The 27,602-nt window shown below is 39.6% G+C and overlaps 1 protein-coding gene across 2 annotated transcripts; it reads right to left on the bottom strand.

The window, feature by feature from the left end:
* On the bottom strand, positions 1-27,602 carry LOC149820569 (cullin-1). Of its 2 annotated transcripts, none has more exons than XM_089982984.1 (20): positions 27,421-27,602; positions 23,741-23,923; positions 23,530-23,629; positions 17,302-17,487; positions 16,914-16,961; positions 16,628-16,831; positions 16,465-16,542; positions 15,879-15,968; positions 15,703-15,783; positions 15,555-15,617; positions 8,409-8,444; positions 8,241-8,327; positions 2,247-2,396; positions 2,113-2,168; positions 1,851-1,971; positions 1,604-1,765; positions 1,380-1,523; positions 1,071-1,289; positions 798-965; positions 1-590 (listed from the first exon to the last, which is right to left on the bottom strand). In XM_089982984.1, exons 2-20 carry the CDS (start codon positions 23,878-23,880, stop codon positions 489-491), a joined length of 2,235 nt encoding a protein of 744 aa, XP_089839110.1. In that variant the 5' UTR covers positions 23,881-23,923; positions 27,421-27,602; the 3' UTR covers positions 1-488. The 2 variants fall into 2 exon arrangements, with proteins under 2 accessions (XP_089839110.1, XP_089839111.1); XM_089982985.1 differs by lacking the exon at positions 27,421-27,602 and adding an exon at positions 24,430-24,623.

The raw sequence follows: 27,602 nt of genomic DNA, 5'->3' as shown, positions 1-27,602 counted from the left end.
TCGCAAGCAGAAGAAAATTAACATCTGTTATCCTTGCGGGCAAAGAGGAAATGAATATAATCTGTTATCCATAATAGTAAGACAACTGTTTTGAAGCATGAAAATGGCCAGAAAAACAATCAAGTACGATGAAAATAGAGTACAGAAGAGTAGGATTTTAAAAAATTTCAAGGGGAGGAAGACGAGAAAAAGCAAGGTCTGAGAGAACCTGGCAAAGAAATGACAACGAGGCTGGCCAAGCCACAAAACTTTCACATGGAGAACGCTTTACAAGATGGATATGGTCACAGTAGAAAGGAGTCTTCGCTTAGTCAGCCTGAATATGCCATTTACAGAGAGCATGATGGTGACCAATACAAATACCACTAGAGTGAATCTAATATTATCTCATGGGCTGTCTTTATCTCCCACAAATTTGCAACCATGCCAGCATCTAACTCCTAAAGGAAACCCAACTTAGCCCTCCATAAAAGAATCAACGTGCCCGATCATGCCAAGTATCTGAACATGTTGGGATTATCCTTATCCCTTTCAAGATAATCCCTTGTGATCAAATCTTCAATCCTTTTCTTGATTGCTTTGAAATCCGGCTGCCCATCAAACAAAATAAAGCTCAGTTTAGATGATATCACTCTCAGACTTGGTAGTAGACAGATTAAAAGAAATAGGGTGACATGCAAATGGCTTTATAGGCCAATGTGCAACTGAATTCAATTGAAATGTCTAGTGAACATGAATTTCTCATGAATTATAAGCAATTGTGACCAGCAGTCTGGACTCAAGTCACTTGTCAATACCTTGAACATCCTCCCCAGCTGCTCCACGCATTCCATTACCAGCTGTTGGTGACCAAGAACCTTACGGCTTTTCATTATTCGCACAATTGATGCATCAATCGCATAGCGCCGATCCTTGTCAACGTCTTCAATGACCTTCTTCTTCTCGTCAACAGGAGGGAGAGGAATCTGTGTTTCAATGGCAGCATTTCATTCATTATCAAGTCACTATTAAAAAGCATCATAAAGGGGGCAAAAAGAAATTATCAAAAAGCGACAAGAATTCAACCGAACCTTGATCCTCTTCAGTTTGTCAGTGAATTTGGGATTAAATTCAAAGGTGTCGGCCGGGGAAATAGTTTTAGTGCTGGGCTCCTTATTCAGAATTTTGTACTTTGCACACGAGAGTGAGTGAAGTAACCTAACTACATCGTCATCCGTCAGGTTCAACTGGGACATGATCTCAGAATAGGTCAACTTATCTGATGCATTGAAAAGCAACAGTGCCGATGCCTAAACAAGGGGAGATTAAAAAAAATCAGCCACAAACAAGTGAAACTACCACACTCAATGCTAATGATAGAAATCACAAGAAACGGTCACCTGATAGGTTGTTACTATAAGCTCCATAGTCTTTGGTTCAAATTTGCCATTGATATTACAAGTCCCCAATGAGTATATCCATGTAAGCTTCCTATGCTTCGTCTTTGTTTGGTAGAACTCTTTAAAAACCTCTACACATTTGATCTGCAGAAGCAAAATACAGATGAGGAGCCATAACAGCTAATGGTCCCTAGAGATACTAAGGTAGATGAATTCATAAATACCATCTCTGCAGGAAGATTCAAATCAAAGGATTTGTAACTAGGCCAGTATCCAGTAGTAAGCACTGTGACAGTCAGATCTATTCCAGGATCTGCATGCGGGTTTTTGTTAAGATATTCCTCAAAGTGAGATTGGTGATCCCTCGCTAATGTCAAATCCATCACCTGCACAAAAAATGAAACCATAGGAAATAAATAACACTTTGACAGAGATGACTAACTGGGACAATCTCAGACGCAGCCTCTGTACCATTCCCTCCATCTTTGAGGTGAACTGCCCACCACACTGCTGCTTCAACTTTGTCAAAATGCTCCTCTCATGATCATCATTTGCACTTTTATCAAACAGAAGCCGCCTTGCCAGTTTTTTCCTGCATGTAGACCACCATAATAATTACAAGACAGACAAACATATTCAGGACAGTCAAAAAGGATAATAGCATACAAAGTCAAGCAATAAAGCAACAGGCAAGAGCAATCAAAAGCCAACCGCAGAAAGTGGCCAATTTTACCTGTAGAACTCAGCAAAGAGGTCCTTGTCACTAATGTAAGCAAGTAGTTTCACAACCTGCAGGTTGTCAACAGATCTATGAATTAATTGATCAGAGCCAGCGATAGAACACAATTAACTTCAAAATAATCGAACCTTTTCCAGTGTCTCCTCAATGGCTTCATCACTTAGCTTCTCACTGCCACCCTTCTTGAGTATATTGTCACAGAAATTTGCCAGTAACTCTGCACTGGAGCTGCCTGCAACACCCTTGTTGCAGAAGACCTCAAAAGCTTCTTTGAGTGCCTGTGGAAGCAAAAAATACTCTAAGTATTAGAACATGGAACGGATATGGGGATATGGATCCAGTAGAGGATCCATATCCGATACAGCACATACATGTAGGGATGGCAGTGGACCAAGGGAAAGCGAGACCCCACCCCCATCTCGTCTTGCTTGGACCCGGGATGAAGGACAGGAAACAGGGATGGAGGTTAAAATAGCAGGGATGGACTTACGCTTTCTCCCACCCCGCACCATCCCCGATCTCCATTAGTAAACCTTTCTCTCATTCTTTAAGGATGGCAGTGGACCGAGGAAGAACGGGGCCCTGTCCCGCCTCGCCCCGTTTGAACCAAGGATGAAAAGATATGAAACGGGGATGAAGGGCATAATTTTAAGACAGGGCGGGGGTTAAGACCTTGTCCCCAGTCCACTGCCATCCCTACATACATGTTTTATAGTTTAATGTAATATGTATTACTAATACAGGGCAGTTTTGTCCATGTAAAATACTGTAACCCTATTAAGTTAATGATGTATTAGTGCTGCAGTCATTAAGAAAAAAAGTGGCTGCCGATTTCCCAAGAAGAGCCTGTTCTCTCTCCTTACTCCTTCATCGTTTCCTTCACAAAATACGACTGTGCAAAGCAGTTTTCACATGGTATCAAAGCCACAGCATCTCTGGGCGTAAAAGAGGATTTTCATCAGGGACATGACAAGCCAAGTCTCTCTTCTCTTCATCAGGTCACTTCATTAATTCTGTCCTTTCATTTTTTTTTTTAAAAAAACGAGTTCCTTCTCCTCTTCTCTTCTTGTTTCACGCACAGCAGACCTTTCTTTTTCTCTTCCTGGTTCACGCAAAATCCGAGTTCTTATTCCATGTGACTTCCTTCTCCTCTTCTCCTTTTGTTTCACGCACAGCAGACCTTTTTCTCTTCTCTTCTTTTCTTGTTTCACGCACAGCAGACCTTATTTCTCTTCGTATTTCATGTGACTTTTCCTAGTCACGTGAATCTGGTTCAGCAAGTGCCGGTCACGCCTTCTCCTTCCTCATTCATTCACAGATCTGAATACATTCAGATCTTTTGTGCATCCTACACAGCTGAAACAATATCTAAAGACCAGCTGTTCACATCTTCCCTTCATTTCATTTTCCTTTTTGGGTACCAATTTCTGTCATAAATCATAAAGCTGTGTCATTTTATGATAGCAGTTCAGATCCAGGCACTCTTATAAATCATAAAGCTGAGTCACAGTTCCCTCTCTGTCATAAAGCCGATTTTTTGTCATAAGTCTACAAATGGATACTTCACGCAATTCTGGTCTTTCTTCCAATTTCTTGGGTCCGCTAGTTTCGGAAAAACTGAATACAAATAACTATTTAACGTGGAAAAGGCAGATTACCCCTTTTATTCGAAGTCAAGATCTTTCAGGTCACTTGATGGCTCCACTCCAATGCCTCTAGAATTTATCACACTCGAAGCAAAAGAGGATGGAGCATTGTCAAGCATCATTCGCAACCCTGCATTTGTTGCTTGGATGAAGCGCGATCAGGCCCTCGTCACATACATCACTTCCACACTATCGCAAGACGTTTTGGTTTATATTCATGATGATTGCACATCTAAAGTATTGTGGGAGACTCTAGCTCAGACCTCTCAGATATCTGAGGCTAGGGTGTTATTTCTCAAGCGTGAATTTCAGCTTTTAAAGAAGGGGGCAATGACCATTATTGAATTTTTAAACCAAATCAAAAGCATCACAGATCAATTAGCCATTGTTAGATATCCAGTGTCAGATAAGGAAAAGGTACAATAAACACTGAATGCCATGGGATTAGAGTATCATGTACTTGTCACTTCTTTATTATGTTTGTCTTCATTGCCCAGTTTTGAGGAATTACGTGCTAAACTCTTCCAGTACAAGATGTCTTTGAAAAGCATATTTGATGCTTCAGCAGGGCAATCATCTACGCATGAGGTTCTTGTCACAGGGACGTTTGCTAATCGTGCACAAAGAGAGCGTAGTAGAGGCAGGGGAGCCCAAATCCAGGGTGAACGTGGGTTGCTACCTACACCAAATTCCACTGCCAGCTTTTCAAAAAATGTTGTCACATGCTACCAGTGTAACAAACGAGCTCACATCAAAGCCAACTGCTGGTTCAACCCACAAAATCGTAATAGAACACAAAACAATAGAAATGTTGCTACATCAGGAATTGCAGGTACTTTTCGGGTCAGTGATGATGCTAAAGATCTTCTCTTATATGCTATGGCCAACTTGAATCTGAAACAGAACGATGATAGAATATGGTATGTAGACTCTGGGGCAGCAGCTCATGTCACTGGCAACGCAGGTAAGTTTTCTACTTTGACTCCCTATTTTGGAAAATCTAATATTGTAACTAGAGATGGGACTCACCACCCTATTTCAAACGTAAGCAACGTCCTCATCCCTTTGTCTGAGTCTTCATCCATTCCTTTATCTAATGTTGTTCATGAACCAAACATTAAGAAAAATATTGTCTTTGTTTCTAAGCTTGTTGACTCCACCAAGTCATCTGTGGAATTTACCCCTACTTCTGTCTTTATCAAGGATCTTCAAACGAAAGAGATGTTCGCTAAAGGAGAGCAATGTGGCAACATGTATATCTTCAATGAAGATCCAGCCGCCAGTGTCCTGAAGCCCAAGTCCGATCATATCTCTAAAAGCATTTTAAGTATATCCAAATGTAATAAGTCAGATCTTTGACATTCGCGTCTTGGTTATTGTAGTCAAGTCTTTATTGAAAAATTAGTGTCCAACGGTTTCCTTTCAGAGTCTGTTTCACCTTCGTTGAAAGACAAAGTGTGTCCCAGTTGTCAGGTCTGCAAAAGTCATGTATTTCCTTTTCATCAAATAAATAAAAGAGCTTCCATGCCTTTTGAGATAATATGTTTCGATGTTTGGGGCTCAACCCCCAATCCTTCTTCTTCTAGAAGTAAATATTATGTATCCTTTATTGACAGTTTTTCTCGTTTTACCTGGATAGTCTTTATGAAGCACAAATCGAAGGTTTTCCTTATTTTCCATCACTTTTATGCCTACGTTAAAACCCAATTCTCCCAAAATATTCACTCTCCAATGTGATGGAGGTGGTGAGTATTCCTCCAAAGAATTTTTAGATTTTCTCCAAGATAATAGGATACATCATAGAATTTTTTGCCCGTACACTCCACAGCAAAATGGAATTATTGAACGCAAACACAGACACATTGTGGAAAGTGCAATGAGTATGATGCATGGTTGTAACTTGCATATTGGTCTTTGGACAGAAGCCTTTCATACTGCCACTCATGTGATAAATTGTCTTCCTATGCCTATCCTTGAAAATCAATCTCCCTATTATGTTCTCTTTGGTGTACATCCTGATTATGATGAATTACGAGTTTTTGGATGCGCATGTTATGTACATATCGACAAATCCATGAGAACTAAATTTCAGGACAAAGCCTCTATATGCCAATTTGTAGGCTATGCAGATGAACACAAGGGCTACAGGTGCTATGATCCTGCCAGTAAGAAGATCAGAATCTCCAGAAATGTTGTTTTTGATGAAAATAGTTTTCTGAGAAATAAAGCTGATCACAATCGTGATCATATTGATGCAGCTGCTAATTGGTATGATCCATGGCTCAGTGTTGAACTTATTTCACACGTTGCAGAACATACTACTCTGGCTCCTGAAAGCATACATGATGAGACGGCTTCAGATAAGGTATCAGAAATAGAATGTCTGAGATACAAAGGAAATGTCTATACCAGGAGATCCAAAGAGCAAATAGATGTACCTGTCGGAGAACATATGGCATTGGCCAACGACAGAGAGGCACCTGGAAGATCAGGCAGGATAAGGCATCCTATTGAAAAATGGGTAAGTAAGTTATGACAACTTTTCTATGGATTTTCATATCTTTCTATCCAAGATTGAAAAACACGAGGAACCACTTGGGTTTTGTCAAGCTAGTCAATTTAATAAATGGATTGAAGCGATAAATGAGGAGATTGAGGCACTTCATGAGTGTCAAACATGGGAGATAGTTGATCGTCCTCCAGATAAGAATGTTGTTGGCTCAAAATGGGTATATAAGATTAAATATAAATCGAATGGTAGCATTGAACGATACAAGGCATGTCTTGTTGCCAAAGGTTTTATTCAAGAATATGGCCAAGATTATGATGAGACATTCAGCCCAGTGGTGAAAATGAGAACTATTTGTATTATTCTTGGTCTCGCAATTGAACATGGGTAGACCCTTAGTCAGCTTGATGTTAAAAATGCATTCCTTCATGGGGATTTAAAAGAAGAGGTCTACATGGAGCAACCTCAAGGTTATGCAGAAGGGGACCCAAAAGAATACGTATGCAAATTAACCAGAGCATTGTATGGTTTGAAGCAAGCCTACAGGTCATGGTTTGAAAGCTTCTCCTTAGAGATTCAGAACCACAGTTTTTTTTGCTCCCAACTAGATCATTCTCTATTCATATATAAGGATGGAACCACTATGGTTTTCTCACTTATATATGTTGATGATATAGTGATCACTGGTAATGCTCTAGACCATATTCAACGAATCAAAATTTTACTAAGTATGCGATTTAAGATGAAAGATCTTGGGGAACCGAGATATTTTCTTGGTGTAGAAGTGGACAGACATGATAGAAAAATGCTATTAACTCAACACAAATACACTCTTGACCTTCTGGCCAAAGCAGGAATGACAGATTGCAAACCTCTGCCCACACCCAGTGTTGTCAATCAAAAACTCAATCTTTGTGATGGTGAGTTATATCCTGATGCAGGCAAGTATCGCAGTTTAGTGGGCATGCTACAGTACCTCACTTTTACTAGATCAGACATTGTCTATTCTGTAAATCAAGTATCTCAATTCATGCATGAACCGAAAACTGGTCATATGGATGCCGTGAAACGCATTCTTCGTTACTTAAAAGGCACGGTGGGTGATGGACTCACATATGTACAATCTTCATGGGAAACACCAAAACATGACATATTGGCCTATACAGATGCAGACTAGGCAGGGGACCCAGATGAGAGGAGGTTTGTTTCAAGATACTGTGTTTTTATTGGAGGAAATCTTGTTTCATGGAATAGCAGAAAACAGAAGGCAATGACGAGATCTAGCACAGAGGCAGAGTATAGATCCATGGCAGCCACCACAGCAGAAGTGACCTGGATTAGGCATTTACTTACAGAGATGAAAGAGAATATCTCAAGTTAGACTCTTATGTGTGATAATAAAAGTGTTATACAAATTGCGTTCAATCATGTTCATCACAGTCGAACTAAGCATATTGAGATTGACCAACATTTCATCAGACAAAAGATAGCAGACAAAGAATTTGAACCGATTTATGTGTCTTCAGAAGACCAAGTCGCTGATATGTTCACAAAAGGTCTCACAAGTAACCGTCTCTGGTATCTGAAGAACAAGTTACACATGGTTCACTCCCATGCGCAACTTGAGGGAGGGTATTAGAACATGAAACGAATATGGGGATATGGATCCAGTAGAGGATCCATATCCGATATAGCACATACATGTTTTATAGTTTAATGTAATATGTATTACTAATACAGGGCAGTTTTGTCCATGTAAAATACTGTAACCCTATTAAGTTAATGATGTATTAGTGCTGCAGTCATTAAGAAAAAAAGTGGCTGCCGATTTCCCAAGAAGAGCCTGTTCTCTCTCCTTACTCCTTCATCGTTTCCTTCACAAAATACGACTGCTCAAAGCAGTTTTCACACTAAGGAAAGGATAGAGGATTAGATACCACATGAAAAGGTATTTTCATCAAACTGACCTTATGGAAAAGGTTGTGGTTCTGGAAGCAGTTGTTGACATAGTCCAAGTACTTGTCATGAAGCTCAATAACTTTTCTAACAAAAACCTGGAGATGAGGGGAAGAACTCAGCTTTGATGGTAATCAGTCATAGATGGCTTAAGACATATATCAGCAAAATATAAATACCTGTTCTTGCAAACCAACAACATCTTTCTTTTCAGCCTGAGAAAAAAATACCATTATTAGCAAACAGTATAACAAAGGGATCACGTCACTCTAGATTGGAACTTGGAAGGAAAGACAAAAACTACTACATGCACAAGTACAGTGACACAAATATAGACATAAACTGAATTTTGCGAGACATGCCAACACTGGATTATCAACTTCATAATTATGGTAATAAAAAGCAACAATGTTGCTATTCATTACACACAAATTTATATCCCCCTTCTTCTAGTATTTCATTAATAATCAGAGGAAGAGTAGGCAAAAAATTGATCATAGGACTTTACATACAGATTAAGCTGTATCAGTATAGGTATTTTCTAAGTCTATCAGAAAATGCCTGCTAACAAGTGCGAGCAGCACCCATAAAAGCAACTTTTCCATCTTTTGCTTATCTCGCATTGGTGATTTGACAGACCAGGATGCTAATAATTTTATTACCTCTGAATTACTATATGACAGTAAATCATGTTCCGCCAAACTATGCATTTTAACATCTCTTTTACTGCATCCAGTTCCTCTTAAATGTTCATGTAACCATGTATTTTATGTTTTTTTATCTCCTAAAAGTTATAAGTGGATTGCCTTCAGACATGCATCACATGCTACTCCACATAGTTGCAGGTGTGGGCACGAGGTACAACACCAGTTCGAATGTAACCACATGGAAATTTATAAAAAGATGGATACATGGCTGCGGATATATATATATATATAGAGAGAGAGAGACATGAAAAAACCCACAATTACGTTAAATTTTACAAAACACTCTAGATTATAAGTCATAGAATTACAAACTGAAAGATTAAATATCAAAGATACATAGTTAACAAATATATAGCTGACATAACTCTGCCTGTGTATAACTGTTTAGTTATACACTGTCGGTCCCAAGCCCGGATAAAGGAGGAGGGTTGCAGTAGGCCAGTGACAGCCAGCATAAAAACTTAGTCATACCCTATGAATATGAACCAATATGAGAATTTCGTTGGGGCGTTCCCTACTGAGTGACACGTTGTACTCTATAGGCCCGGAGGCAGTGATAAATGGGCAAGGGTTGTTAGGTCGTCGCTCAGAAGCGACGCCTCACACCGGCGCCCGGGTGTGGTGTCAAATAGGCAAGGGTTCCCTCACTTTGTTGGACGGGTGGGGGTAAAGAAGTTAGTTCAAGACCATAAAATTAGGTTAGCCACTTGGAACATAGGGTCTTTAACTGGTAAGTTGGTAGAGTTAGTAGATGTTATGTGTAGGAGAAAGATTGATATTTTATATCTACAAGATACCAAATGGGTAGGTGAGAAAGCAAAAGTGATAGAACCTTGGGGATATAAGATTTGGTATACAGGAATAAATAGGAATAGGAATGGAGTAGGGATTGTTATGAGTCGTGAGTTTATAGATAATGTAGTTGAGGTCCGTAAGAAGGGTGATAAGATTTTACTTATTAAATTAGTATTAGGTACGGATATTATTAATATTATTAGTTTTTATGCACCTCAAGTAGGTTTAGATGATTCCATTAAGCGTCAATTTTGGGAAGATTTAGATGGAGTAGTACAAGGGATATCTTATGGAGAAAAGCTTTTCATCGGCGGTGACCTTAATTGACATGTAGGCATTAGTAGAGATGGATTTGAGAGTATCCATGGAGGCTACGGTATAGGAGAAAGAAACGAAAGTGGAGAAAGGATTTTAGATTTTGGTTTGTCCTATGATATGATCTTAGCAAACACTTGGTTTAGGAAGGAGTCTCACCTAGTAACATTTAAAAGTGGGGTTAATACGAGTCAGATAGATTTTTTCCTACTTAGAAAGAGAGATAGGGGTTGTTGCATCGATTGTAAGGTTATACCGGGAGAAAGTGTAGCTACACAACATAGAGTCTTAATTTTAGATCTTAGAATTAGACAATGCCGCAAAAGGGATAGACATAGGATAGATCCTAGAATTAAATGGTGGGCACTGAAAGGAGCTAAACAAGGAATGTTTGTAGAGCAAGTAGTTAAGGAAGCTGATTGGTATCTCGAGGAGGATTCAGAATCAATGTGGAATAAGATAGCGGATGGCATGAGAAAGGTGGCTAAGGAGGTATTGGGTGAGTCTAAAGGCAGTGCACCGCTAGGTAAGGATACATCATGGTGGAACGAGGATGTCAAATTAGCTATTAATGTTAAAAGAGAGTGTTATAGAAATCTAAGTAAGAGTCGTGATAATGAGAATTTGGAGAAGTATATGATAGCAAAGAAAGAAGCTAAAAAAATAGTTCGAAACGCGAGGGATAAGGTATATAAAGAGGTTTATGACAAGTTGGATACCAAAAAGGGCGAGAAGGATATTTATAGACTTGCAAAGATGAGAGATAAGAAATCGAGGGATCTGGGTATAGTTAGATGTATCAAAGATGAAACGCAAAGGGTTTTAGTCAAAGATGAGGAGATTAAGGAGAGATGGAAAGATTAGTTTGATAAGTTATTTAATGGAAGTCATGCTCAGGATCTTTGAGACTTCTCCATTCCTTTTCGTGAGATGAATTGTGACTTCATGCGCAAGATTCAAAAGAAAGAAATTGCAGAGGCTTTGAAGAAAATGAAATCAAGAAAGGCAGTTGGCCCAAATGGTATACCTATCGAGGCTTGAAAATGCTTGAGAGAGAAAGGTTTAGAATGGTTGACAAATCTTTTTAACAAGATTTGGCAGACAAATAAGATGTCTAATGAATGGAGGAAGAGTACTTTGGTGCCTCTATATAAGAATAAGGGTGATATACAAGATTGCACAAACTATCGTGGTATAAAACTCATGAGTCATATTATGAAACTTAAGGAGAGGGTGATTGAGTCTAGGTTGAGGAAGGTTGTCATGATATCGGAGAATCAATTTGGTTTTATGCCTGAAAGATCAACTATGGAAGCTATACATATTCTTAGACAACTTATTGAGAGATATAGATAGAGGAACAAAGATTTGCATATGGTTTTTATTGATTTGGAGAAGGCATACGATAGAGTACCTAGGGACGTTCTCTGGTAGACAATGATGAAGAAAGGTGTTTCTCTCAAGTACATTAGTATAATTAAAGATATGTATGAAGGAGTAGTAACCAATGTCCGCACTTGTGGAGGGGTGACAACCAATTTTCCTATAACGGTTGGGTTACATCAAGGATCTGTTTTAAGCCCTTTCCTATTTGCTATAGTGATGGATGAGCTTACGAGATCAATTCAAGAAAATGTGCCATGGTGTATGTTGTTTGCTGATGATATTGTTTTGATTGATGAGTCTAGAGTTGGGGTTAATGCTAAGTTAGAATTATGGAGACAGACATTGGAAGCAAGAGGTTTTAAGTTGAGTAAGAGTAAGACAAAATATATGGAATGTCGGTTCAGTAAGCAACGAAGTAGTGATGGGAGTGTAGTGAAGCTTGGTGAGCAAGAAATACTGGTGGATGATTGTTTCAAATATTTGGGATCTATCATTCAAAAGTACAGAGAAATTGATGGAGATGTAAATCATAGGATAAAGGTTGGGTGGATGAAATGGAAAAGTGCAACTAGAGTGTTGTGTGATCGTAGAATGCCATTGCGGTTGAAGGGAAAGTTTTATAGGATGACTATTAGGCCCGCTTTACTATATGGTACGGAATGTTGGGCTGCCAAGAGACATCATATTCAAAAAATGAGTCTAACTTAGATGTGTATGCTTAGATGGATGTGTGGAAATACAATAAAAGATAAGATTCGAAACGAGGAGATACGTAAGAAGGTAGGCGTTGCACCCATTGAAAATAAGATGAGAGAGAATCGTTTACGGTGGTTTGGACATATTCGGCGAAGGCCTAATGATGCTCCAGTTATAAGGACGAAGAAATGGGAAAATATATTAGTTAAAAGAGGTCGGGGTAGGCCTAGGAAGACTTGGATGGAGATGATAGGAAAGGATATGAATGCTTTGAACCTCACCGAGGACATGGCATTGGATAGAAATGATTGGAGGAGAAGGATTCATGTGGAAGACCCAGAATGATTTTCTTTTTTGGTTCATATCGCCGACCCCAATTGTTTTGGGATGAAGGTGTAGTTGTTGTTGTTTGTTATATAGCTGACATAGATACTATTGATGTTGAGCATAGACTATACATTGATTGGATCATAAGATGGATAAAATGGGTCAAGTTTGAAAGCTAGTTCGCCCATACCTAGTGGTGCCCAGTACCAGTACCAGTACCAGTACCAGTACCAGGTACAACACCAGTATGGAGTCCTGTACAAGTATCCACGTTACATAGATGACAAGCCTTTTCTTAAATGAGGTAGAAACTTGAAAGCAGAAAGCAGTTTCATGACACCAGGTCTTAACAGCATCATGTTTAGTAACATGGAAACTTTTCAGTATAGCTTCTTTTCATTTGCCAGCAACATAATTATATACCCCAGTTCAGTTCCTCAGTTTAATACCAAAGACCTTAGTTACTATAACTAAAGATACCATACATATGGTAAAGAGGCCCTAAATCAACCTCCAATAGGCTAAGATTTATGAAGCCAAAAATCTTAGCTTTTGACTCTAATAAAGCAATTTCAAGTTCTCTCCAACTAAGGTGTGCACTTAGTGATTTGTCTAGTCTATCTACACTGTGCTGTTCTATAGCACTTCCAAGGTGCAATAATGAGCCCTCCACCAGACCAGAAAGGAAGATGTTTGTTAATCACATAAATCTAGATTCATGATGAAACAAACAGAAAGAAATAGACTTTGTGCTGAACCTTTTGATTGACGATGTATGATTTGTTTTTTAGCAAGGTTCCAAGTGAGGTTTTTGTTCCATTGCACCATTCCAACCTAATGTACCGGGACAAAAGATGCATTGCTTATGTTTCATCTTTCATAAGGAAAATGGATGGTAGCCGGAGAGGGTGCTTGACTGCTTGACAAAAGGTTCAGTTCAAACAACTTGTAATTTTCAGACAAGATACTCTTCGCCAACAGAGAAAGAATATAACTATCGTAGATGATTACCATCATAAAACAGGAATTGGAAGAACTAACATGAAGGACCTCCAAACATAAAAACAAATTCAATTGGAAGGACATTCAAACTGCCATTACTTAATTGAGCACTGAACGTTCATGACACTTCCTCAATTGGCAATCACTAAAGCCTTTTAAAGTATACCTAAATAGTCTAGACAGGAGGCACAACCTTGTTTATGCATATCACTTTTGTACTCAGATAAAATGACCAAGACAATGAGGCTAAAGATCTAAATCCATAAAACACAGATGAACCCGTCATTTCCTTGCACTTTAACCATGTCAAGGAATAGTTCTCTTGGAGTACTTCAAGGTGTGTTCGCAATTCATAGATCCTTCAAGATAACTCTAGCAGAAGTGTTCACACACACACACACACAAAAAAAAAAAAAAGAAGCATTTCCTTGTTACACTGAAGAAACTCAAAATGTCAACTTGTGAACTAACACAAGATGAGTCAATTGCAATACAAAGCATATATTTCCCATTGAATACCATCTTATTTGTGATGCTAAATAGTTTCAAAACCTATGTCACAGGGACTCGCCAACTAGGTGTCGCACCCGCACCCGATGTGGTCAACCTGACCCTGGGTGCAGTCAACGTACCTAGGGTCATTTATGTCCAACTTTTGGACTTTATATATATATATATATATATATATATATATATATATATATATATATATATATATATATATAATTTTTTATATTTTTGCCGCACCCCCGCAGCCACGCGCCCAAGTTTTTTGAAAGTGCCTCACCCCCACACCCGCACCCATGTGACATAGTTCAAAACCCAGTCACTCACGACTTGACTCACTCTATTTCTATATAAAATATGTACATAATATGTCTGTATATATTGTATAACTATGTCACATATAGTGTGAATTATAATATACATATTACGTATACAAAGTATATATTACATTATTATGCAAATATATTATTTATATATATTATATATAATATACATCGATTGGGCGTAATAGTTGACGCCCAATCATCGGGCGGGTGGTCAAACATGCGCCCAGCGTCAATCTGCAACAATTAGCAGCGGTCATGACTGTCGCTAATTGTCTGGGTGGAAAAAAACGATAATTACCGGCGGTTGTGACCGCCGCTAATTGTTGTTTTTCAATTTAAGAAAACGTCCCCCGCTGATCCACGCATGATCAGTGACGGACATTTGTCCGATAACAGTGGACGATTTGCTCATAATAAATACATCATATATGTCAGCTGAGTCATTCTATGACTCGGCCAAGTCTTATTAAGTTCAGGGTCATTTAATAATTTGGCCTAGTGGTTTGTTGACATTGTAGGCATCAAGAGTCATGATCCATGCACCAAGATCCATCATACATCAGGTTACTTGCTTCAAGTATTTGTCAACAATTAATGCTATTATAGCCTCATCAGATGTAGTTCTCTTGAACGAGTTGTTTTATCTCCAATGTTGCCCCATTTTGTAACAATAGATGAAATTCAATAAATGGGGGAAAGGAGATTTCATGCATATTAAATGAACAAAGGTTCTGATCTTTCTAAATTATTCATAAAGAGCCCTCTCTGTCATTCAATGTCTCACGAACCACTGTCAGCTGATCAAATAAAAGACAGGCATGGATTGACTATTGCCCTTAACACCTTTGTAACCACTGAGAGTATGCATTTTAATTTTCAACCATCAGCTGCCAATGAAAGAGTAAAAACTTCCAAATATCTACAGCAGTGGACAAACTCAAATTTATGAAATATGACCATCCACGAAAGTCAAATATGACTATACTTTGATGTCCACTGATACTGAATTTTTATAAGACAAACAGGTGGCAGATTCATTAACACACAACATTAGAATAAAAATAAAAAGGACTCTCCCAAGTGATGTGATCGTCAGAACTAAAATGAACATGGTAGGAAAATGCAAGAAATGCGGTCCAGAGAGATCTTTTTGGATGGATAAATAAACTTAAAGATTTGCCTTCCATGTCAACGTTAAAACCAAGCATACACATGGCTATTACAGCATTCAATCTACCAGAGAGAACTATTATTAAGACCATACCTTCTTGTTGCTTGCGGCATCCTCTGCGTACTTTACCAAGGCCATCCCCTCAGCCGTAACATGCTGAATTAAATAAAAAAATCTCAATTGCAAAATGAACAGGAGAGAACGTGTACGTTAATTGAAAGGAAAAATGAGAGATCCTCACTTGTTTAAATATCTGAGAAACTGGATCTAAGCCCTTGTTTATTCTGCTAAAAAGCCTGAACATTCTTGAAAGATCTTCCCTCTACAATGAAACAATAAAGCAGACAGATTTAGCATATACTGTACTCAAAAAGGCAATGCGGAAACTCATGCTCAACACAAATCCAGCAGCATCACCTTGTCATCTCTCAGCAAAGCATGACATCCAGAATGTTCCTTCTCAAGAAGCTGACTTGCATACACGAACAATAGCTCATGTTGCACTTTCTGATGCAATCAACCAAACAGAATAATTTTAGATAAGAACCAGTACCAATGCTGCATCAATAACCAGAAATCCATAATCCAACTTGAACACCTATGATCAAGCACTTGATTCTTGCACTAGAGCAGAGGAAATCCAATGTGTGCCTGGTTCTTGAGACTGAATGAACTTGAGAAACTCACACCGGATGACAAGCAAGTTAAGATGCATGAGCTTGTTCAGTCTTCAGAACTCAAGACATAAGTGATCAAGATGAACCGAGTGCTGAATTGCAACACCAAGCAAAATATGATGCATGAAATGGGAATGACATTGCTTTGGGGTAGAAATATTTCAGGGATATCTATGCAATGCAAATAATCAGCTTGCATGCATATGCACGTAAATGCTTCCAGCTACTCAAGCCTGCATACAATTACTGATGATCTAAAGAGCCTTTCTCCTTATGAAAAAGTTGGTAATTCAACATAGATCAGAAACAGACAGCTAACAAAATACCTCCAACAATTTCTGTTCACTGCTCGTATGCAAGTAATGTGATACTCTATCTTTCTCTCGTTTCAAGCACTCCTCAGCCTGCAAATCCAAATAGATAGCTCCTAAATAAACTATCAATATATTTCTGACATACACAATGAACACCCAAACATTAAACAGTGACCTTTAGCATGTAATCTGGACAAGAATCTTCCAAGATCCAATTGGAAGCCTTCCGAGAATAGTAATGAGCAGAATCACCAAGCATTGCATCTTCAAAATCAGCCACATAGCAATCCATACAGCCCATTCCAATTTCCACAAAAATGTCTAGAACATTTTTCAACAAGGCCCTGTCAATCTGTTCTCCTTCACGTTCTTGATCAATCTGGCAAGAAAGCACAAAAAATAGAACTCAGCATGCAATATGTCATACTCTTTCATGTGCTCAATGTATTCTTCATACATACCAAAGCAATTACAGCATCTCTCACTTTGGTATTCATCTCCTCGTAGACCTGGCATTCACAAAATTGAAATATATAGTCATGCAAACATCAAAAAGCAGCCATTACAACATGTCAAAGAAGCAGTCTTACTGCCACAAGAATGAAAAATGAGGGCATTTTGGACAGTCTCTCCCAGGCTAACCCATATGGCAGGTACGAGGACTAAAACACCCATTGAACAGAGGAGGCAGCACTTAGGTGCCAAGACTATATCAAAAGCTCAAACCCATACCCAACTTGCAATCCAACCAAAATAGGAGACTCCACAGATTTAAGAGTAGATTCAGAAATTTGCACACAAATTAGAAAGCAAAACATATTAAAATACACAAATATAGTGCTTGATTACCAGATCACGAAAGCATGTGAGGCCAACTTTATTAAGCGGTGGAAGTGATCTCCTAGCAATGAAGTAGCGATCAAGATAATAAAAGAATCGTGAAAGCCACCGAACCATGACTTTGTGATTTGACCACCTTTGCACAAGCTCCCTCAGCATAAACTCATCGTGCTTCTCCCGTAGAGATGGCATCACCTTTTTTGTGCAGAAATAGGGACAGCATAAATAAAATATGTCAAGAAGCTCAGCTGTGTGATACTTGGAAAGAAAAGCAAGGTAAAGGAGAAGTTACAGGACATTTGTATTCTATTGTCTACAACTATCAGAAATAATAAAATCAAGAACCATATAGGAAAAATGGCATCAGGAGCTTGATTCTAAGAAGGCAAGATATACCACTGAAAAAATAGCCAATGATTAGAATGCCAAACAGATAAAAATGCATTTTATGTCACTAACTAGAGGATGAAATATTTCTTCTTTCTGCAACCATTGATGACCACATCTATCAGTTTAAGCCAGACCAGGAAAAACATATAAACAACAGTTTTTTTTCAACTGAAAGTATTTTATGTTGTCACCAACCCGAATAAATGCTATCATCGAAAATAGAAATTTGGAATAGGACCTATGGCGAGATAGATGGGAGAAGAAAGCCAATCGCAATTCTGTCATCAACCAACCCACTGGGGTAAGGAAGGTGGTCACACTACTCACGTCATTGCAAAGGGAAGCACAAACAAGAGAACCAGCAGATCCATTAAGCAGGGTTGACCTTATCTAATGTCAACAATCGAGTTTCAAAAACAAATGTTATAAAAAGCATACCAGATGATATGCTACCATATCATAAGATACACATCCAAAAGATCTTTAAAAACTAAAAAAAAATATAAGAAAAAATATTAAATCAGAACAGAAGCACTAAAATCACTGGAAGTTTACAACATTAAATACACTTAGAGGTAAACTACTTAAATTGAAACATATTAAATATTAATGAACAAGGAACAGTTAAACAAACCAACAAATATATAACAATGAACAACCAAATAATTTGACATGAATAAATAAGCAAAGGAACATAATTATAATAACTAAAACAAAAATATTACCCCTTCTAGTGTTATCAAAATTCATAATTACATAGAAGTTACATAATGAGACGAATTAAGGATAAAGCCCCTAAAAACATACACTAGTCCTTTGTAATTATGAATCATCAAACATTTCATGTTCCAAATCAGAGATAATATCTTGTAGTGGCTTGGCAGCAATCCATGCCCATGCCCTTCTTGGCAGATTTGAAAGAGCACCAAGAGTGGAAAGAACGCAGATCTCTCGCAATTAATGTTCAGTTTTTTTATAATGTTGCACAAAAAATCACTTTGTAAGACTCAATGTTGGGTGAATCCCCAATTCTGTAAGGTAATTTGATCCAAAAATTCAAGAAGGTAGTTTTCAGCTTGTGGGTGTGAAGATGGGGTCAACATAACCCTTTTAGTTTTAGCTATAACATCCTCCCTTTTCCTTCCCCCACCAACAGTGAATGGACGCCACCTTTTCTAACCGTACTTTAAGTTGTCAACAATTGTCAACTTGTACGTTATGGCATGTACCATATGATATAGCCCGATGCATGACTATTTCGTACAATATAAGCTGATGCATCTCAACAGGCATGAACCATATCGGCTCAAGGGCCAATATGTCGTATCTTATCATATGATATGATATGAGAATTACAACACTGCTTAATACTACATTTGTCACACCAGCCTCAGGCACAACAAGAGCTAGGAAACAGCGGGAGCAGGCTGTCTAACATGGCTAGCATTACAACACCTACTCTTTCAGCTTTCTGCCTTGAGAATTGACTGCAACATAAGGTGCCCCATAGAATAAGGGCTTAGGATCTCAAAAACTATTCTTGGCCTATAAAGGATTTAAAGTGGTAGCATCATATCACAAGGATGGTTAATGGCTATCTTCTACCACTTCCCAGCTTTGCAGGTACTGCAAATAATGGGGAAAAGAAACATACGCTCTAAAATACAAGGGTTATATTGCAGTTAAGGATCATGATCATGAACGAGTCTAACAATAATGCAATTATGTAGAATGTAAAAGCTGAGAAAACACAGGACCATCAAAAGAAGCTCCTAGGTAGAAAGTCTAACATAGGGAAGTGCCTGAGAAACAGATAGGGGGCTTGAATACTAAGAGGACCATGTATCACCTTGTGGAACAGAACAGCTACAAAAATAAATTCATACTAACAAATACAAGTAATTGAGATAATATATCCCCAAATGAATATATATAAAATATCATACTTAACAAAATATTATGAACCAGCACAACCAACAAAGCAAACTGAAATTTTAGGATACAAATTAAAACATCAACAATAGCAAAACAGGTCAAAGGCATTTAGAATAATCAAAGCCAAGCAGAGACGTGAAAATGAACTCAATCCTTTCATTGAAAAGAAAACAGAAGACATCGCTAGATATGAGAATATGCCATACAAGACTGGTTTGGGTTCGTCCACAACCACATCCATCTAAGATGAGGTGGATACAATTAAAGCTCTATCATCGGTTGGGTACATATAAGTGAATCCCTATGTGTTCCCATATCCTACTAGGCCAATCCGTGTCCAATTCATTCATATTTTGCACCATTTATGGATTCACTGTGACAATTGCTTATATCCTCTGGTTAGTTGGTTTTCAACAAATCAAAGTCCTAATTAGAAAAAATAAGCACTTATAATTTTCTGTGAACATAATTCACACTTCTATGACAGGAAGTAACCAAACCAACTGAAACCTGTATCCTTACTACAATGCTAAGCTTCTTCTCTTAACTAAAGGCTCCCGATAGGCTCCAAAAGCCTTGAGCCATAAATCATTGGGAAATCATCAGGAAGCAAACTCAAGCCACCTATACTTCAACAATGCGAACATAGTGGATATACTACGTATTGTCCTAGCACAATAGGCAAGAAGCATACAAGCTACAATCGTATCAAGGAAGAATTACCACCAGATGTTGATTAGTCAGATACTCTTGTTCCAGGCTACCATTATTCTTTTTTTCCATAAGGAAAACGCTGGGGGAGAGGCTCCCTACCTTTATTCATTATGTAAAATACAAAATTATTTACATCCACTTACAAAAGAATGTCATATTCCAACATAATATCATTGTTCCCTTGTGACTTACATTGTAAAATTGCGTCTAGAGTCTGTTTTGCTTTCGTTGAGTCTGATGTAAGTTGCCCCGTTCAGGTTAATCAATACTCCTGAACTGTAAGAGGCCTACGGGCTAAATTGTGAATGAATTAAATGTGTTGAGTTTTCTTTTGTTCACCCTCATTGTGATTGTTTCTTGTGATTGCAATTCTTCTCTCTCTATTCTTTTTTGCACTCTGATTACAAGCTTCTGCGACTGACAAGCGAGCAATAAGTATGCTTGTGGCGGTAAGGAAGGATCATCACGTCGCGCTGGCCTATTGAAGGAAATAGGCCAGTGATAATTGGCATCAGAGTAGAAAGATTAACGAAGACCTTATTCTTCATTGTGTGCGACACTGAAGAGGACAGTGGTGGTTTATCTTAGTTACGTAATTTTGCCCATCTGAAGTGTGATTGGCCGAGCACAGAAGCAAGATGTTGGCAGGATGGTATGAAACATCTTGTCGATGATAAGCAGAAGTGTAAGGTTGCTATTCAGTTGACTAAGGGAACATAGATAAGCCAAAGATTCCTACAAGTTGTGCGTTAGGCTCACAGGTAGAACATGATGTTTGCCTTATGCATGCAGGGAATGCATGTTGGATTCGGTTGGATGGATTTGCACCTTTGGGTATATGAGACTTAATTAAACTTCTAGATACTCTATTAAGATTGTGGGTTAGCGAAGTGCTCACGTTGAGCAGAATGCTCGTTGTTTTGGTCTCTTGAGTTGTCAAATTCTCAATAGATTGTGTGTGCAGAAAAAGTTGTTTGTGGCTTATTGGTTCCTGCGGGAACGTTTAGATGACTCTGAGAGAGAGTACAGTGTGCTGGCTTCGGAAAGAGAGTTTCAACGTTGGGTCAAAGGTGCCCATGTGAGGACGAGTGCCCAAGAAGACGCTTTGAAGGACCACTTTGGGGTGATACGCAATAAGACATCTCCCACTTGAGGACTAGTTTGGACCAATAGAAAACCGCAAGTTGGTGCTTAAAGAAGTTGACATCCCTACAACACGCATTGGTGATCGTCTTTCTCTGTGAGGACCACGAAAGGCTTGAATTTGCCCTTTTTGGGGTTGGAAGGCACCCCAACCATGAGCATAAAGACGGTTTGCTTGTGTATGAGACTGGGGGTCTCATGAGCAGAGAATGCTCGATGTTGATAAAGTAGAAGACGGTCTGGTTGCGGTGATGGTGGATGTAAACCAGAACAAGTTGAGTAGGCTGAAAAAAAAGAGTAAACCAAAAATAAGTACAAAGAAAAATTGACATATTAGTGAAAAGTGTGTTCTTAGCAGCACTAGCATTGTCGAGGACGACAATGGTTTTGGGTGAGGGAGAATGTCCTGAGTCGATCTTTCGGAATGGGGCATGTGCAGTGCGGAGCTCTACTGAGTGAAAAATGCATCAAGTGTAGAAATGCACGATATGTGTTCGCTTGATTGGTAACGTGCGGTGGTAGCACGGCATGCGATAGGCATCGATATCATCATTAGTGCATCGTTGTATGGTGACACAGATGTGGAGCGTTGTTCGGTTAAGCAGTATCAGCGGATCAGAGGATGTTGCCTTTGGAGATTTGGTTAAGGACCTCTCGGCTTGCAAGAGTTCCCCACGCGTAGCAGTTGGATGTATGAGAGTGTGTGTGGGTTAGGGCTAATTCCTCCAGTAATCACCTTAGGTGGTTCCAACTGAGTGTGGTGACTCGAGGTTAGGCGAGTGAATGCTTAGGCGCCAACAAATGAGTCTGAGTAGGGCTCTTCGCTATGGTGTTCAATCATCAACAGGTCTTCGAACTGGGGGGGCGCAAGGTCTTGTTCCTTCAGTGGCGAGGTTTTGTTATGCCGTGTGCATGGAGCTGCAATACGCTTCATGGCACGCAAGGCTAAGGCAAAATTTGTGCCTCTTTCGGAAGTGATAGCTGGTACGGGACGGCTATGCATTAAGCGGCATGGACTACATAGAATGCGCATTTGGAAATGTGCTTGATCAGCTTCCGTTAGGTAGCTGCGCACAAGGTGGTGCGCAGGGCCAATGAAAATGATTCAGCATATGGAAAAGTGTTGGTACGCGGCCTTTGGCCGTTAGGCTGATTAGCTTGGCGCTTCGCGGGTTTGCAATGCATTCTATGCCCGTGACAGAGCACTAGATAGGCTTGCAACGATAAGAAAAGACTATCACGCCACACTAGCTTATTGAAAAAAGTAAGCTCGTGACAATCACAATTCATAGGTTTATTCCTCTGCAACAACCTATCCCCACTACGAACCTTATGGAACAGAAGTAAGCAAACATGTAGGGATGGGAATAAGTCTAGCAGGGTTCAATCTGGAAGAGCTTGTTTCAAGTGAGGGAGTTCCCTCCCCCCTGCCACCCTGTTCCCCAAAAACCCTTCTCCTGCCCAACTTTGCCGACTTCAGCCATCTGAATCCAGCTCTATAGCAGCAGCAAACTGAGGTGCCCTGTGCTGGAATGTTTATACTTCCAAAAATGAACTCCAACATAGCCAATTCAGGGAATAGAGTGTCATTCATTTGGTGCATGACTCGTGACAGAATAAAGGTAACCGAGAGGTAGCTACCATTATTCTGATATAATATGATCTCACAAATGGAGAACCGTTATCCTGGAGTTGTACAAATTTACTACTTGCATGCCCAGACATAAGTTTTTGACATTCAAGCAGGAGACAGACTTAAAAAAGTAGTTTAGCTTCCCCACATCTGCAAAGTGAGAGACGCATGCTGCTAAGTCAAATGCCAATGACTCTTTCAAAATAAGTTTATGCTATAACATAGAGGGCATTAAGACAAAAGGGGAAACTAACTACGAGAGATTACAGCAGGAAGAAGCAGATAAAATATAGCTACATGACAAGCAAGCCCCGTGAACGAATCACAAACAAAACAATAACAGCAAAGCAATCCATCATTATAAAACAGCAAGAAAATTTGTTAGTCTGATGATAGTCGTTATAGGGAGGAAGGGTTTTTACCGTTGAAGTAATGTAATCTTCGAAAGCCTCCTTGTATTTGTCATAAAGCTGTTGCGAATAGTCGTGAGGAGGTTTCTGAGTGCACATATTGTAGATTGTACTGTACAAAGAGTAAAGGATTCAAGGCATCAACCAAGACAAAAACCAACGAATCCCGCCACGAAACAAAACAAGGAAATTCCAAACGAAAGAACCAAAGAAGTCAGGATACGTGTAGAGCATCATATAGTCTTCTGAACTGAACTGCGGCTCAGGAAGCCCATCAAGGATGTTCTTCAACTTGGTGATCCCTTTTTGCATGTATTCCCAACCCTGCTCAAGATCGATGATCTTCCGCTCGTTCATTGCCATGTTGCCGCAGCTCTAGGGCGGCTAAACCGGTACCCAATCCAGACTTCTCAGGAAAAACAAAACAATCACATGATCAATGAATTGATTAATCAAAGTAGACAGAAAAAAAACGAATCTCACACGCATTTAACCAAGTAGCAACAACAGCAACGTTCACATCGATCGAAAATCAAGATCGTTGTTAAAGAAGAAGATCCCCTTAGAACAAAGCAAAAAAGAGGAACTACAGAGAAAAAAAACCTTAAATCGAAATACAGGGGCTGCACGCCCAATGTTAGCATCCAGGTACCACCCAATGAAACCCTAATTCGGAGGTTGATAGCTCAAATTTTACCAAAGAAATCGACCAAATTAAACCACGAATCTCCCCATCGAAGACCACGAAAAAGAAGTGGCTTGATCGATCAATCGAACGATACCAACGACACACTAAAGAAATCGACGAAAACCGATTGACCAACAACATCAAAAGTGAAGAAGAGAGGGAAAAAAATAGCAACTAGAGAATTTTTTAGGGTTAAAGAGAGGTAGAGAAAGAAAGAGCCCTACCAGAGCGCCCGCCTGTTGGGGAGAGAGAGAGAGAGAGAGAGAGAGAATAAAAATCTCCGTTGGGGGGAAGAAATCGGGAGAGAGACAGACAGGGAGGGAGGGAGGGAGGGAGGGGGTTCCTTCTTCGCTCCCGACACCAACCCAACACCGTTCTTCGACAGCAACGACAGAGACGCAACATGTTAGGTCCAGCCCTATCCCTCATTAATGACATGGGGAAGTGGAATAGCCACCCACTGCCTCTCATTAATGTAAGAGAAGTTGAAGGGCCAAAAGTCCTTCGGTTTCTGGAATGAATCTAGAAAGCTCACATCTAGAAGGCTCACATCTAAAAGGTTCACACCTAGAAGGTTCACATCTAGAAGGCTCTATGGCATCTATAAATAGGGGTGCAGAGGTTGTGTGCTATGTGGAGAAGAGCAGAGTGGTTTGTTCAATGTGCAGAGAGAGAGAAGAAGTAAGAGAGAGAAAGAGTAGAGAGAAGAAAAGGAAGAAAGAAGGTTCGACACCACGTATTGATCCTCAGAGAAAGGTGTTGGTTGTGGTGTGGGTTTTGACTCGGGTTGTGCACCCGAGAGGTAATCTTGTATTCATCTCTTCCTGTGATTTATTTGTTGTTATTCTCTTTAGCTTTGGGCAAGCTATTGGACGTACACTCTCTACATTGTACTCTCTACTCTTATTATAGTGGATTATTCTTTTTGTGCCCCGTGGATGTAGGTCGTGTTGATCGAACCACGTAAACCCTTGTGTTGTGATTTGATTGTGCCTTTGTTAGCTCCTATATTGCTTCCACGCAAATTTTTGTTACCCTCATTTCTCTACACAACCTCCCCAAAGGGAAAGAGAAGGGTTAACGTGAAAGGTCTCTTTGTGCAATCGCCCCACTTCAATCGGTCACGAAATTCTTGGTCTATGGTAACGACACGACACGACGCGATGCATGACACCCATGGCTTAGGCCCCTCATTCCACTGCACCAAACCCCTTTGGGGCTTCCTTTCATGAAAACTTGCTCTTAACAACGTTCATCCTAAAAGATGAACAGAACGTGCAACTAAAAGCACCAAAGCATGCAGTAGAAAAGAAAAGAAAAGAAAAAGTTATGTGGTTCAATAATGTGCCTGCATGGTCCAACCATGAGTCGAATACTTTGGGTCACTTATGAGTTAGTTGCTTGTCTAATAGATAAATAGGAACCAAAAAAAGGAGCCTAACCTTCCACCTTGTTTGAAAGTGAAAAATTAGTAGGAAGAGTGAAGGTAGAAAAGAAAAAAATTATAACTTTTCAATTGTTTTAAATGAGATTTTTTTTTTAAAATATGATTTTTGATAAAAAAAAAATCTTTACTGATAGGCAACAAATTTCCTATCAAAAACTTCTTTTGGCATTATAGTAATCATTCACCCACAACACCGCTCATTCTATGAGGTGCCAACAAAAGCTTCTTCGATCTTCGTGTCACTATGCTTTGGTTTTGTCGAATCGCCCCTCTCTCTCTCTCTCATTTTTTTTCAAAATTTTGTGAGTCTAGGTTTTGGATTCTATTTTCATGAGCCGACAAAACCTGAACTTAAACCTGGTTATTAGTTATGCGGGCAGGTCTGGGTCAACCCTGACCCAACCCATTGACAACCCTAAGTGGTTCGAACCCTCTCTTAGGGTGGGGGCTTCTTACAAGAGACACTACAAGAAAAATGCAGATTAGTGACGGATGCTATCCGACGATAATTCATCGTTAATCCATTTAGCAACGAATTTAAGATGAATTAACGATGAATAGCGTTCATTGCAATTTTCTGATCGCTAATCAACGACAGAACTGATTTGTCGCTACTTCTGTCGCTAATTTGTAACGGATTAACGAATGTCATAATCCGTTGTGAGCTCATTGCTAAATTTGATTTTGTGATAGATAAATATCCATCTTCAATCTATCGCTAAATTGGCAACGGATATTAGCGATGGATAATATCCATCGCAAAATAAAAAAAATAAAATTAAAAAAAAATCCTTGCTCTTTTCTTTCTCCGTTTCAATAAAATCTCGAATCTGATTGGGCATCTTGGTCTTCTTCTTATTCACCGCAAGAACTAAAGGCAAATCGACAATAGGATCGCATCCTCCAAATCCGGCCCGTGTACTCTCTTAGCTAAAAACAGTATTTACATTTAAAAGGATAAAAAAAAAACTGCCATTTCTATACACCAAAACTCTCTCTTATCAAAAGAGTAATTACAAACTTGAGAAGGAAAAAGAAAAATAAAAAAAAATCTATTGCTAGAAATCATGCCCAACCGGGGTTTGAAAGAGGGGACACACTGTGGGAGAAACACCAGGCTGGAATCTTCCCGTTTCAACACTAAATTTCGACGAGTAGGCGCTGGGGGGATTGGAGCTGGCGGGAGAGTTGGGGGTGGAGCTTCCGGCGACAGCCGAGACGACCTTAGATGCTACATCAGCAACCGATTGAGCGATTGACCGAAAAATCTGGCCTCTCCTCGGCGGAGGGTTCCTAATTTTCTTCCTCCTCTCCGCATCGGAGACGAGAAGGGGATATGACTCCATTCCTTTCTGCAACAGAGAGAGAGAGAGGTGTGGGCTTCCACAGAGAGAAAAGAGAGCAGAAGTGACCCTTAGAACAAAGCAAAAAAGAGGAACTACAGAGACCAGGAAAAAAACCTTAAATCGAAATACAGGGGCTGCGCGCCCAATGTTAGCATCCAGGTACCACCCAATGAAACCCTAATTCGGAGGTTGGTAGCTCAAATTTTACCAAAGAAATCGACCAAATTAAACCACGAATCTCCCCATCGAAGACCACGAAAAAGAAGCGGCTTGATCGATCAATCGAACGATACCAACGACACAGTAAAGAAATCGACGAACACCGATTGACCAACAACATCGAAAGTGAAGAAGAGAGGGAAAAAAATAGCAACTAGAGATCTTTTAGGGTTAAAGAGAGGTAGAGAAAGAAAGAGCCCTACCAGAGCGCCCGCCTGTTGCAGAGAGAGAGAATAAAAATCTCCGTTGGGGGGAAGAAATCGGGAGAGAGACAGACAGGGAGGGAGGGGGTTCCTTCTTCGCTCCCGACACCAACCCAACACCGTTCTTCGACAGCAACGACAGAGACGCAACCTCCCCAAAGGGAAGGAAAAGGGTTAACGTG

Source organism: Nuphar pumila, chromosome 12 (genome assembly GCF_984573655.1).
Source record: "Nuphar pumila chromosome 12, dmNupPumi1.hap1.1, whole genome shotgun sequence".
In the NCBI taxonomy this organism is placed as follows: Eukaryota; Viridiplantae; Streptophyta; class Magnoliopsida; order Nymphaeales; family Nymphaeaceae; genus Nuphar; species Nuphar pumila.
Note: the sequence above shows the minus strand (reverse complement) of the source record. Positions and strands in the feature narration are given on the sequence as shown.

Excerpts from the sequence above, each read along its gene's own strand:
- LOC149820569 (XM_089982984.1), bottom strand. The coding sequence starts at position 23,880 with ATGGCAATGAACGAGCGGAAGATCATCGATCTTGAGCAGGGTTGGGAA. Across the intron at positions 17,488-23,529 it reads AAGATTACATTACTTCAACG|GTGATGCCATCTCTACGGGA; the intron begins GTAAAAACCCTT and ends TGCACAAAAAAG. Across the intron at positions 591-797 it reads AGCTGGGGAGGATGTTCAAG|CCGGATTTCAAAGCAATCAA; the intron begins GTATTGACAAGT and ends TTTGATGGGCAG.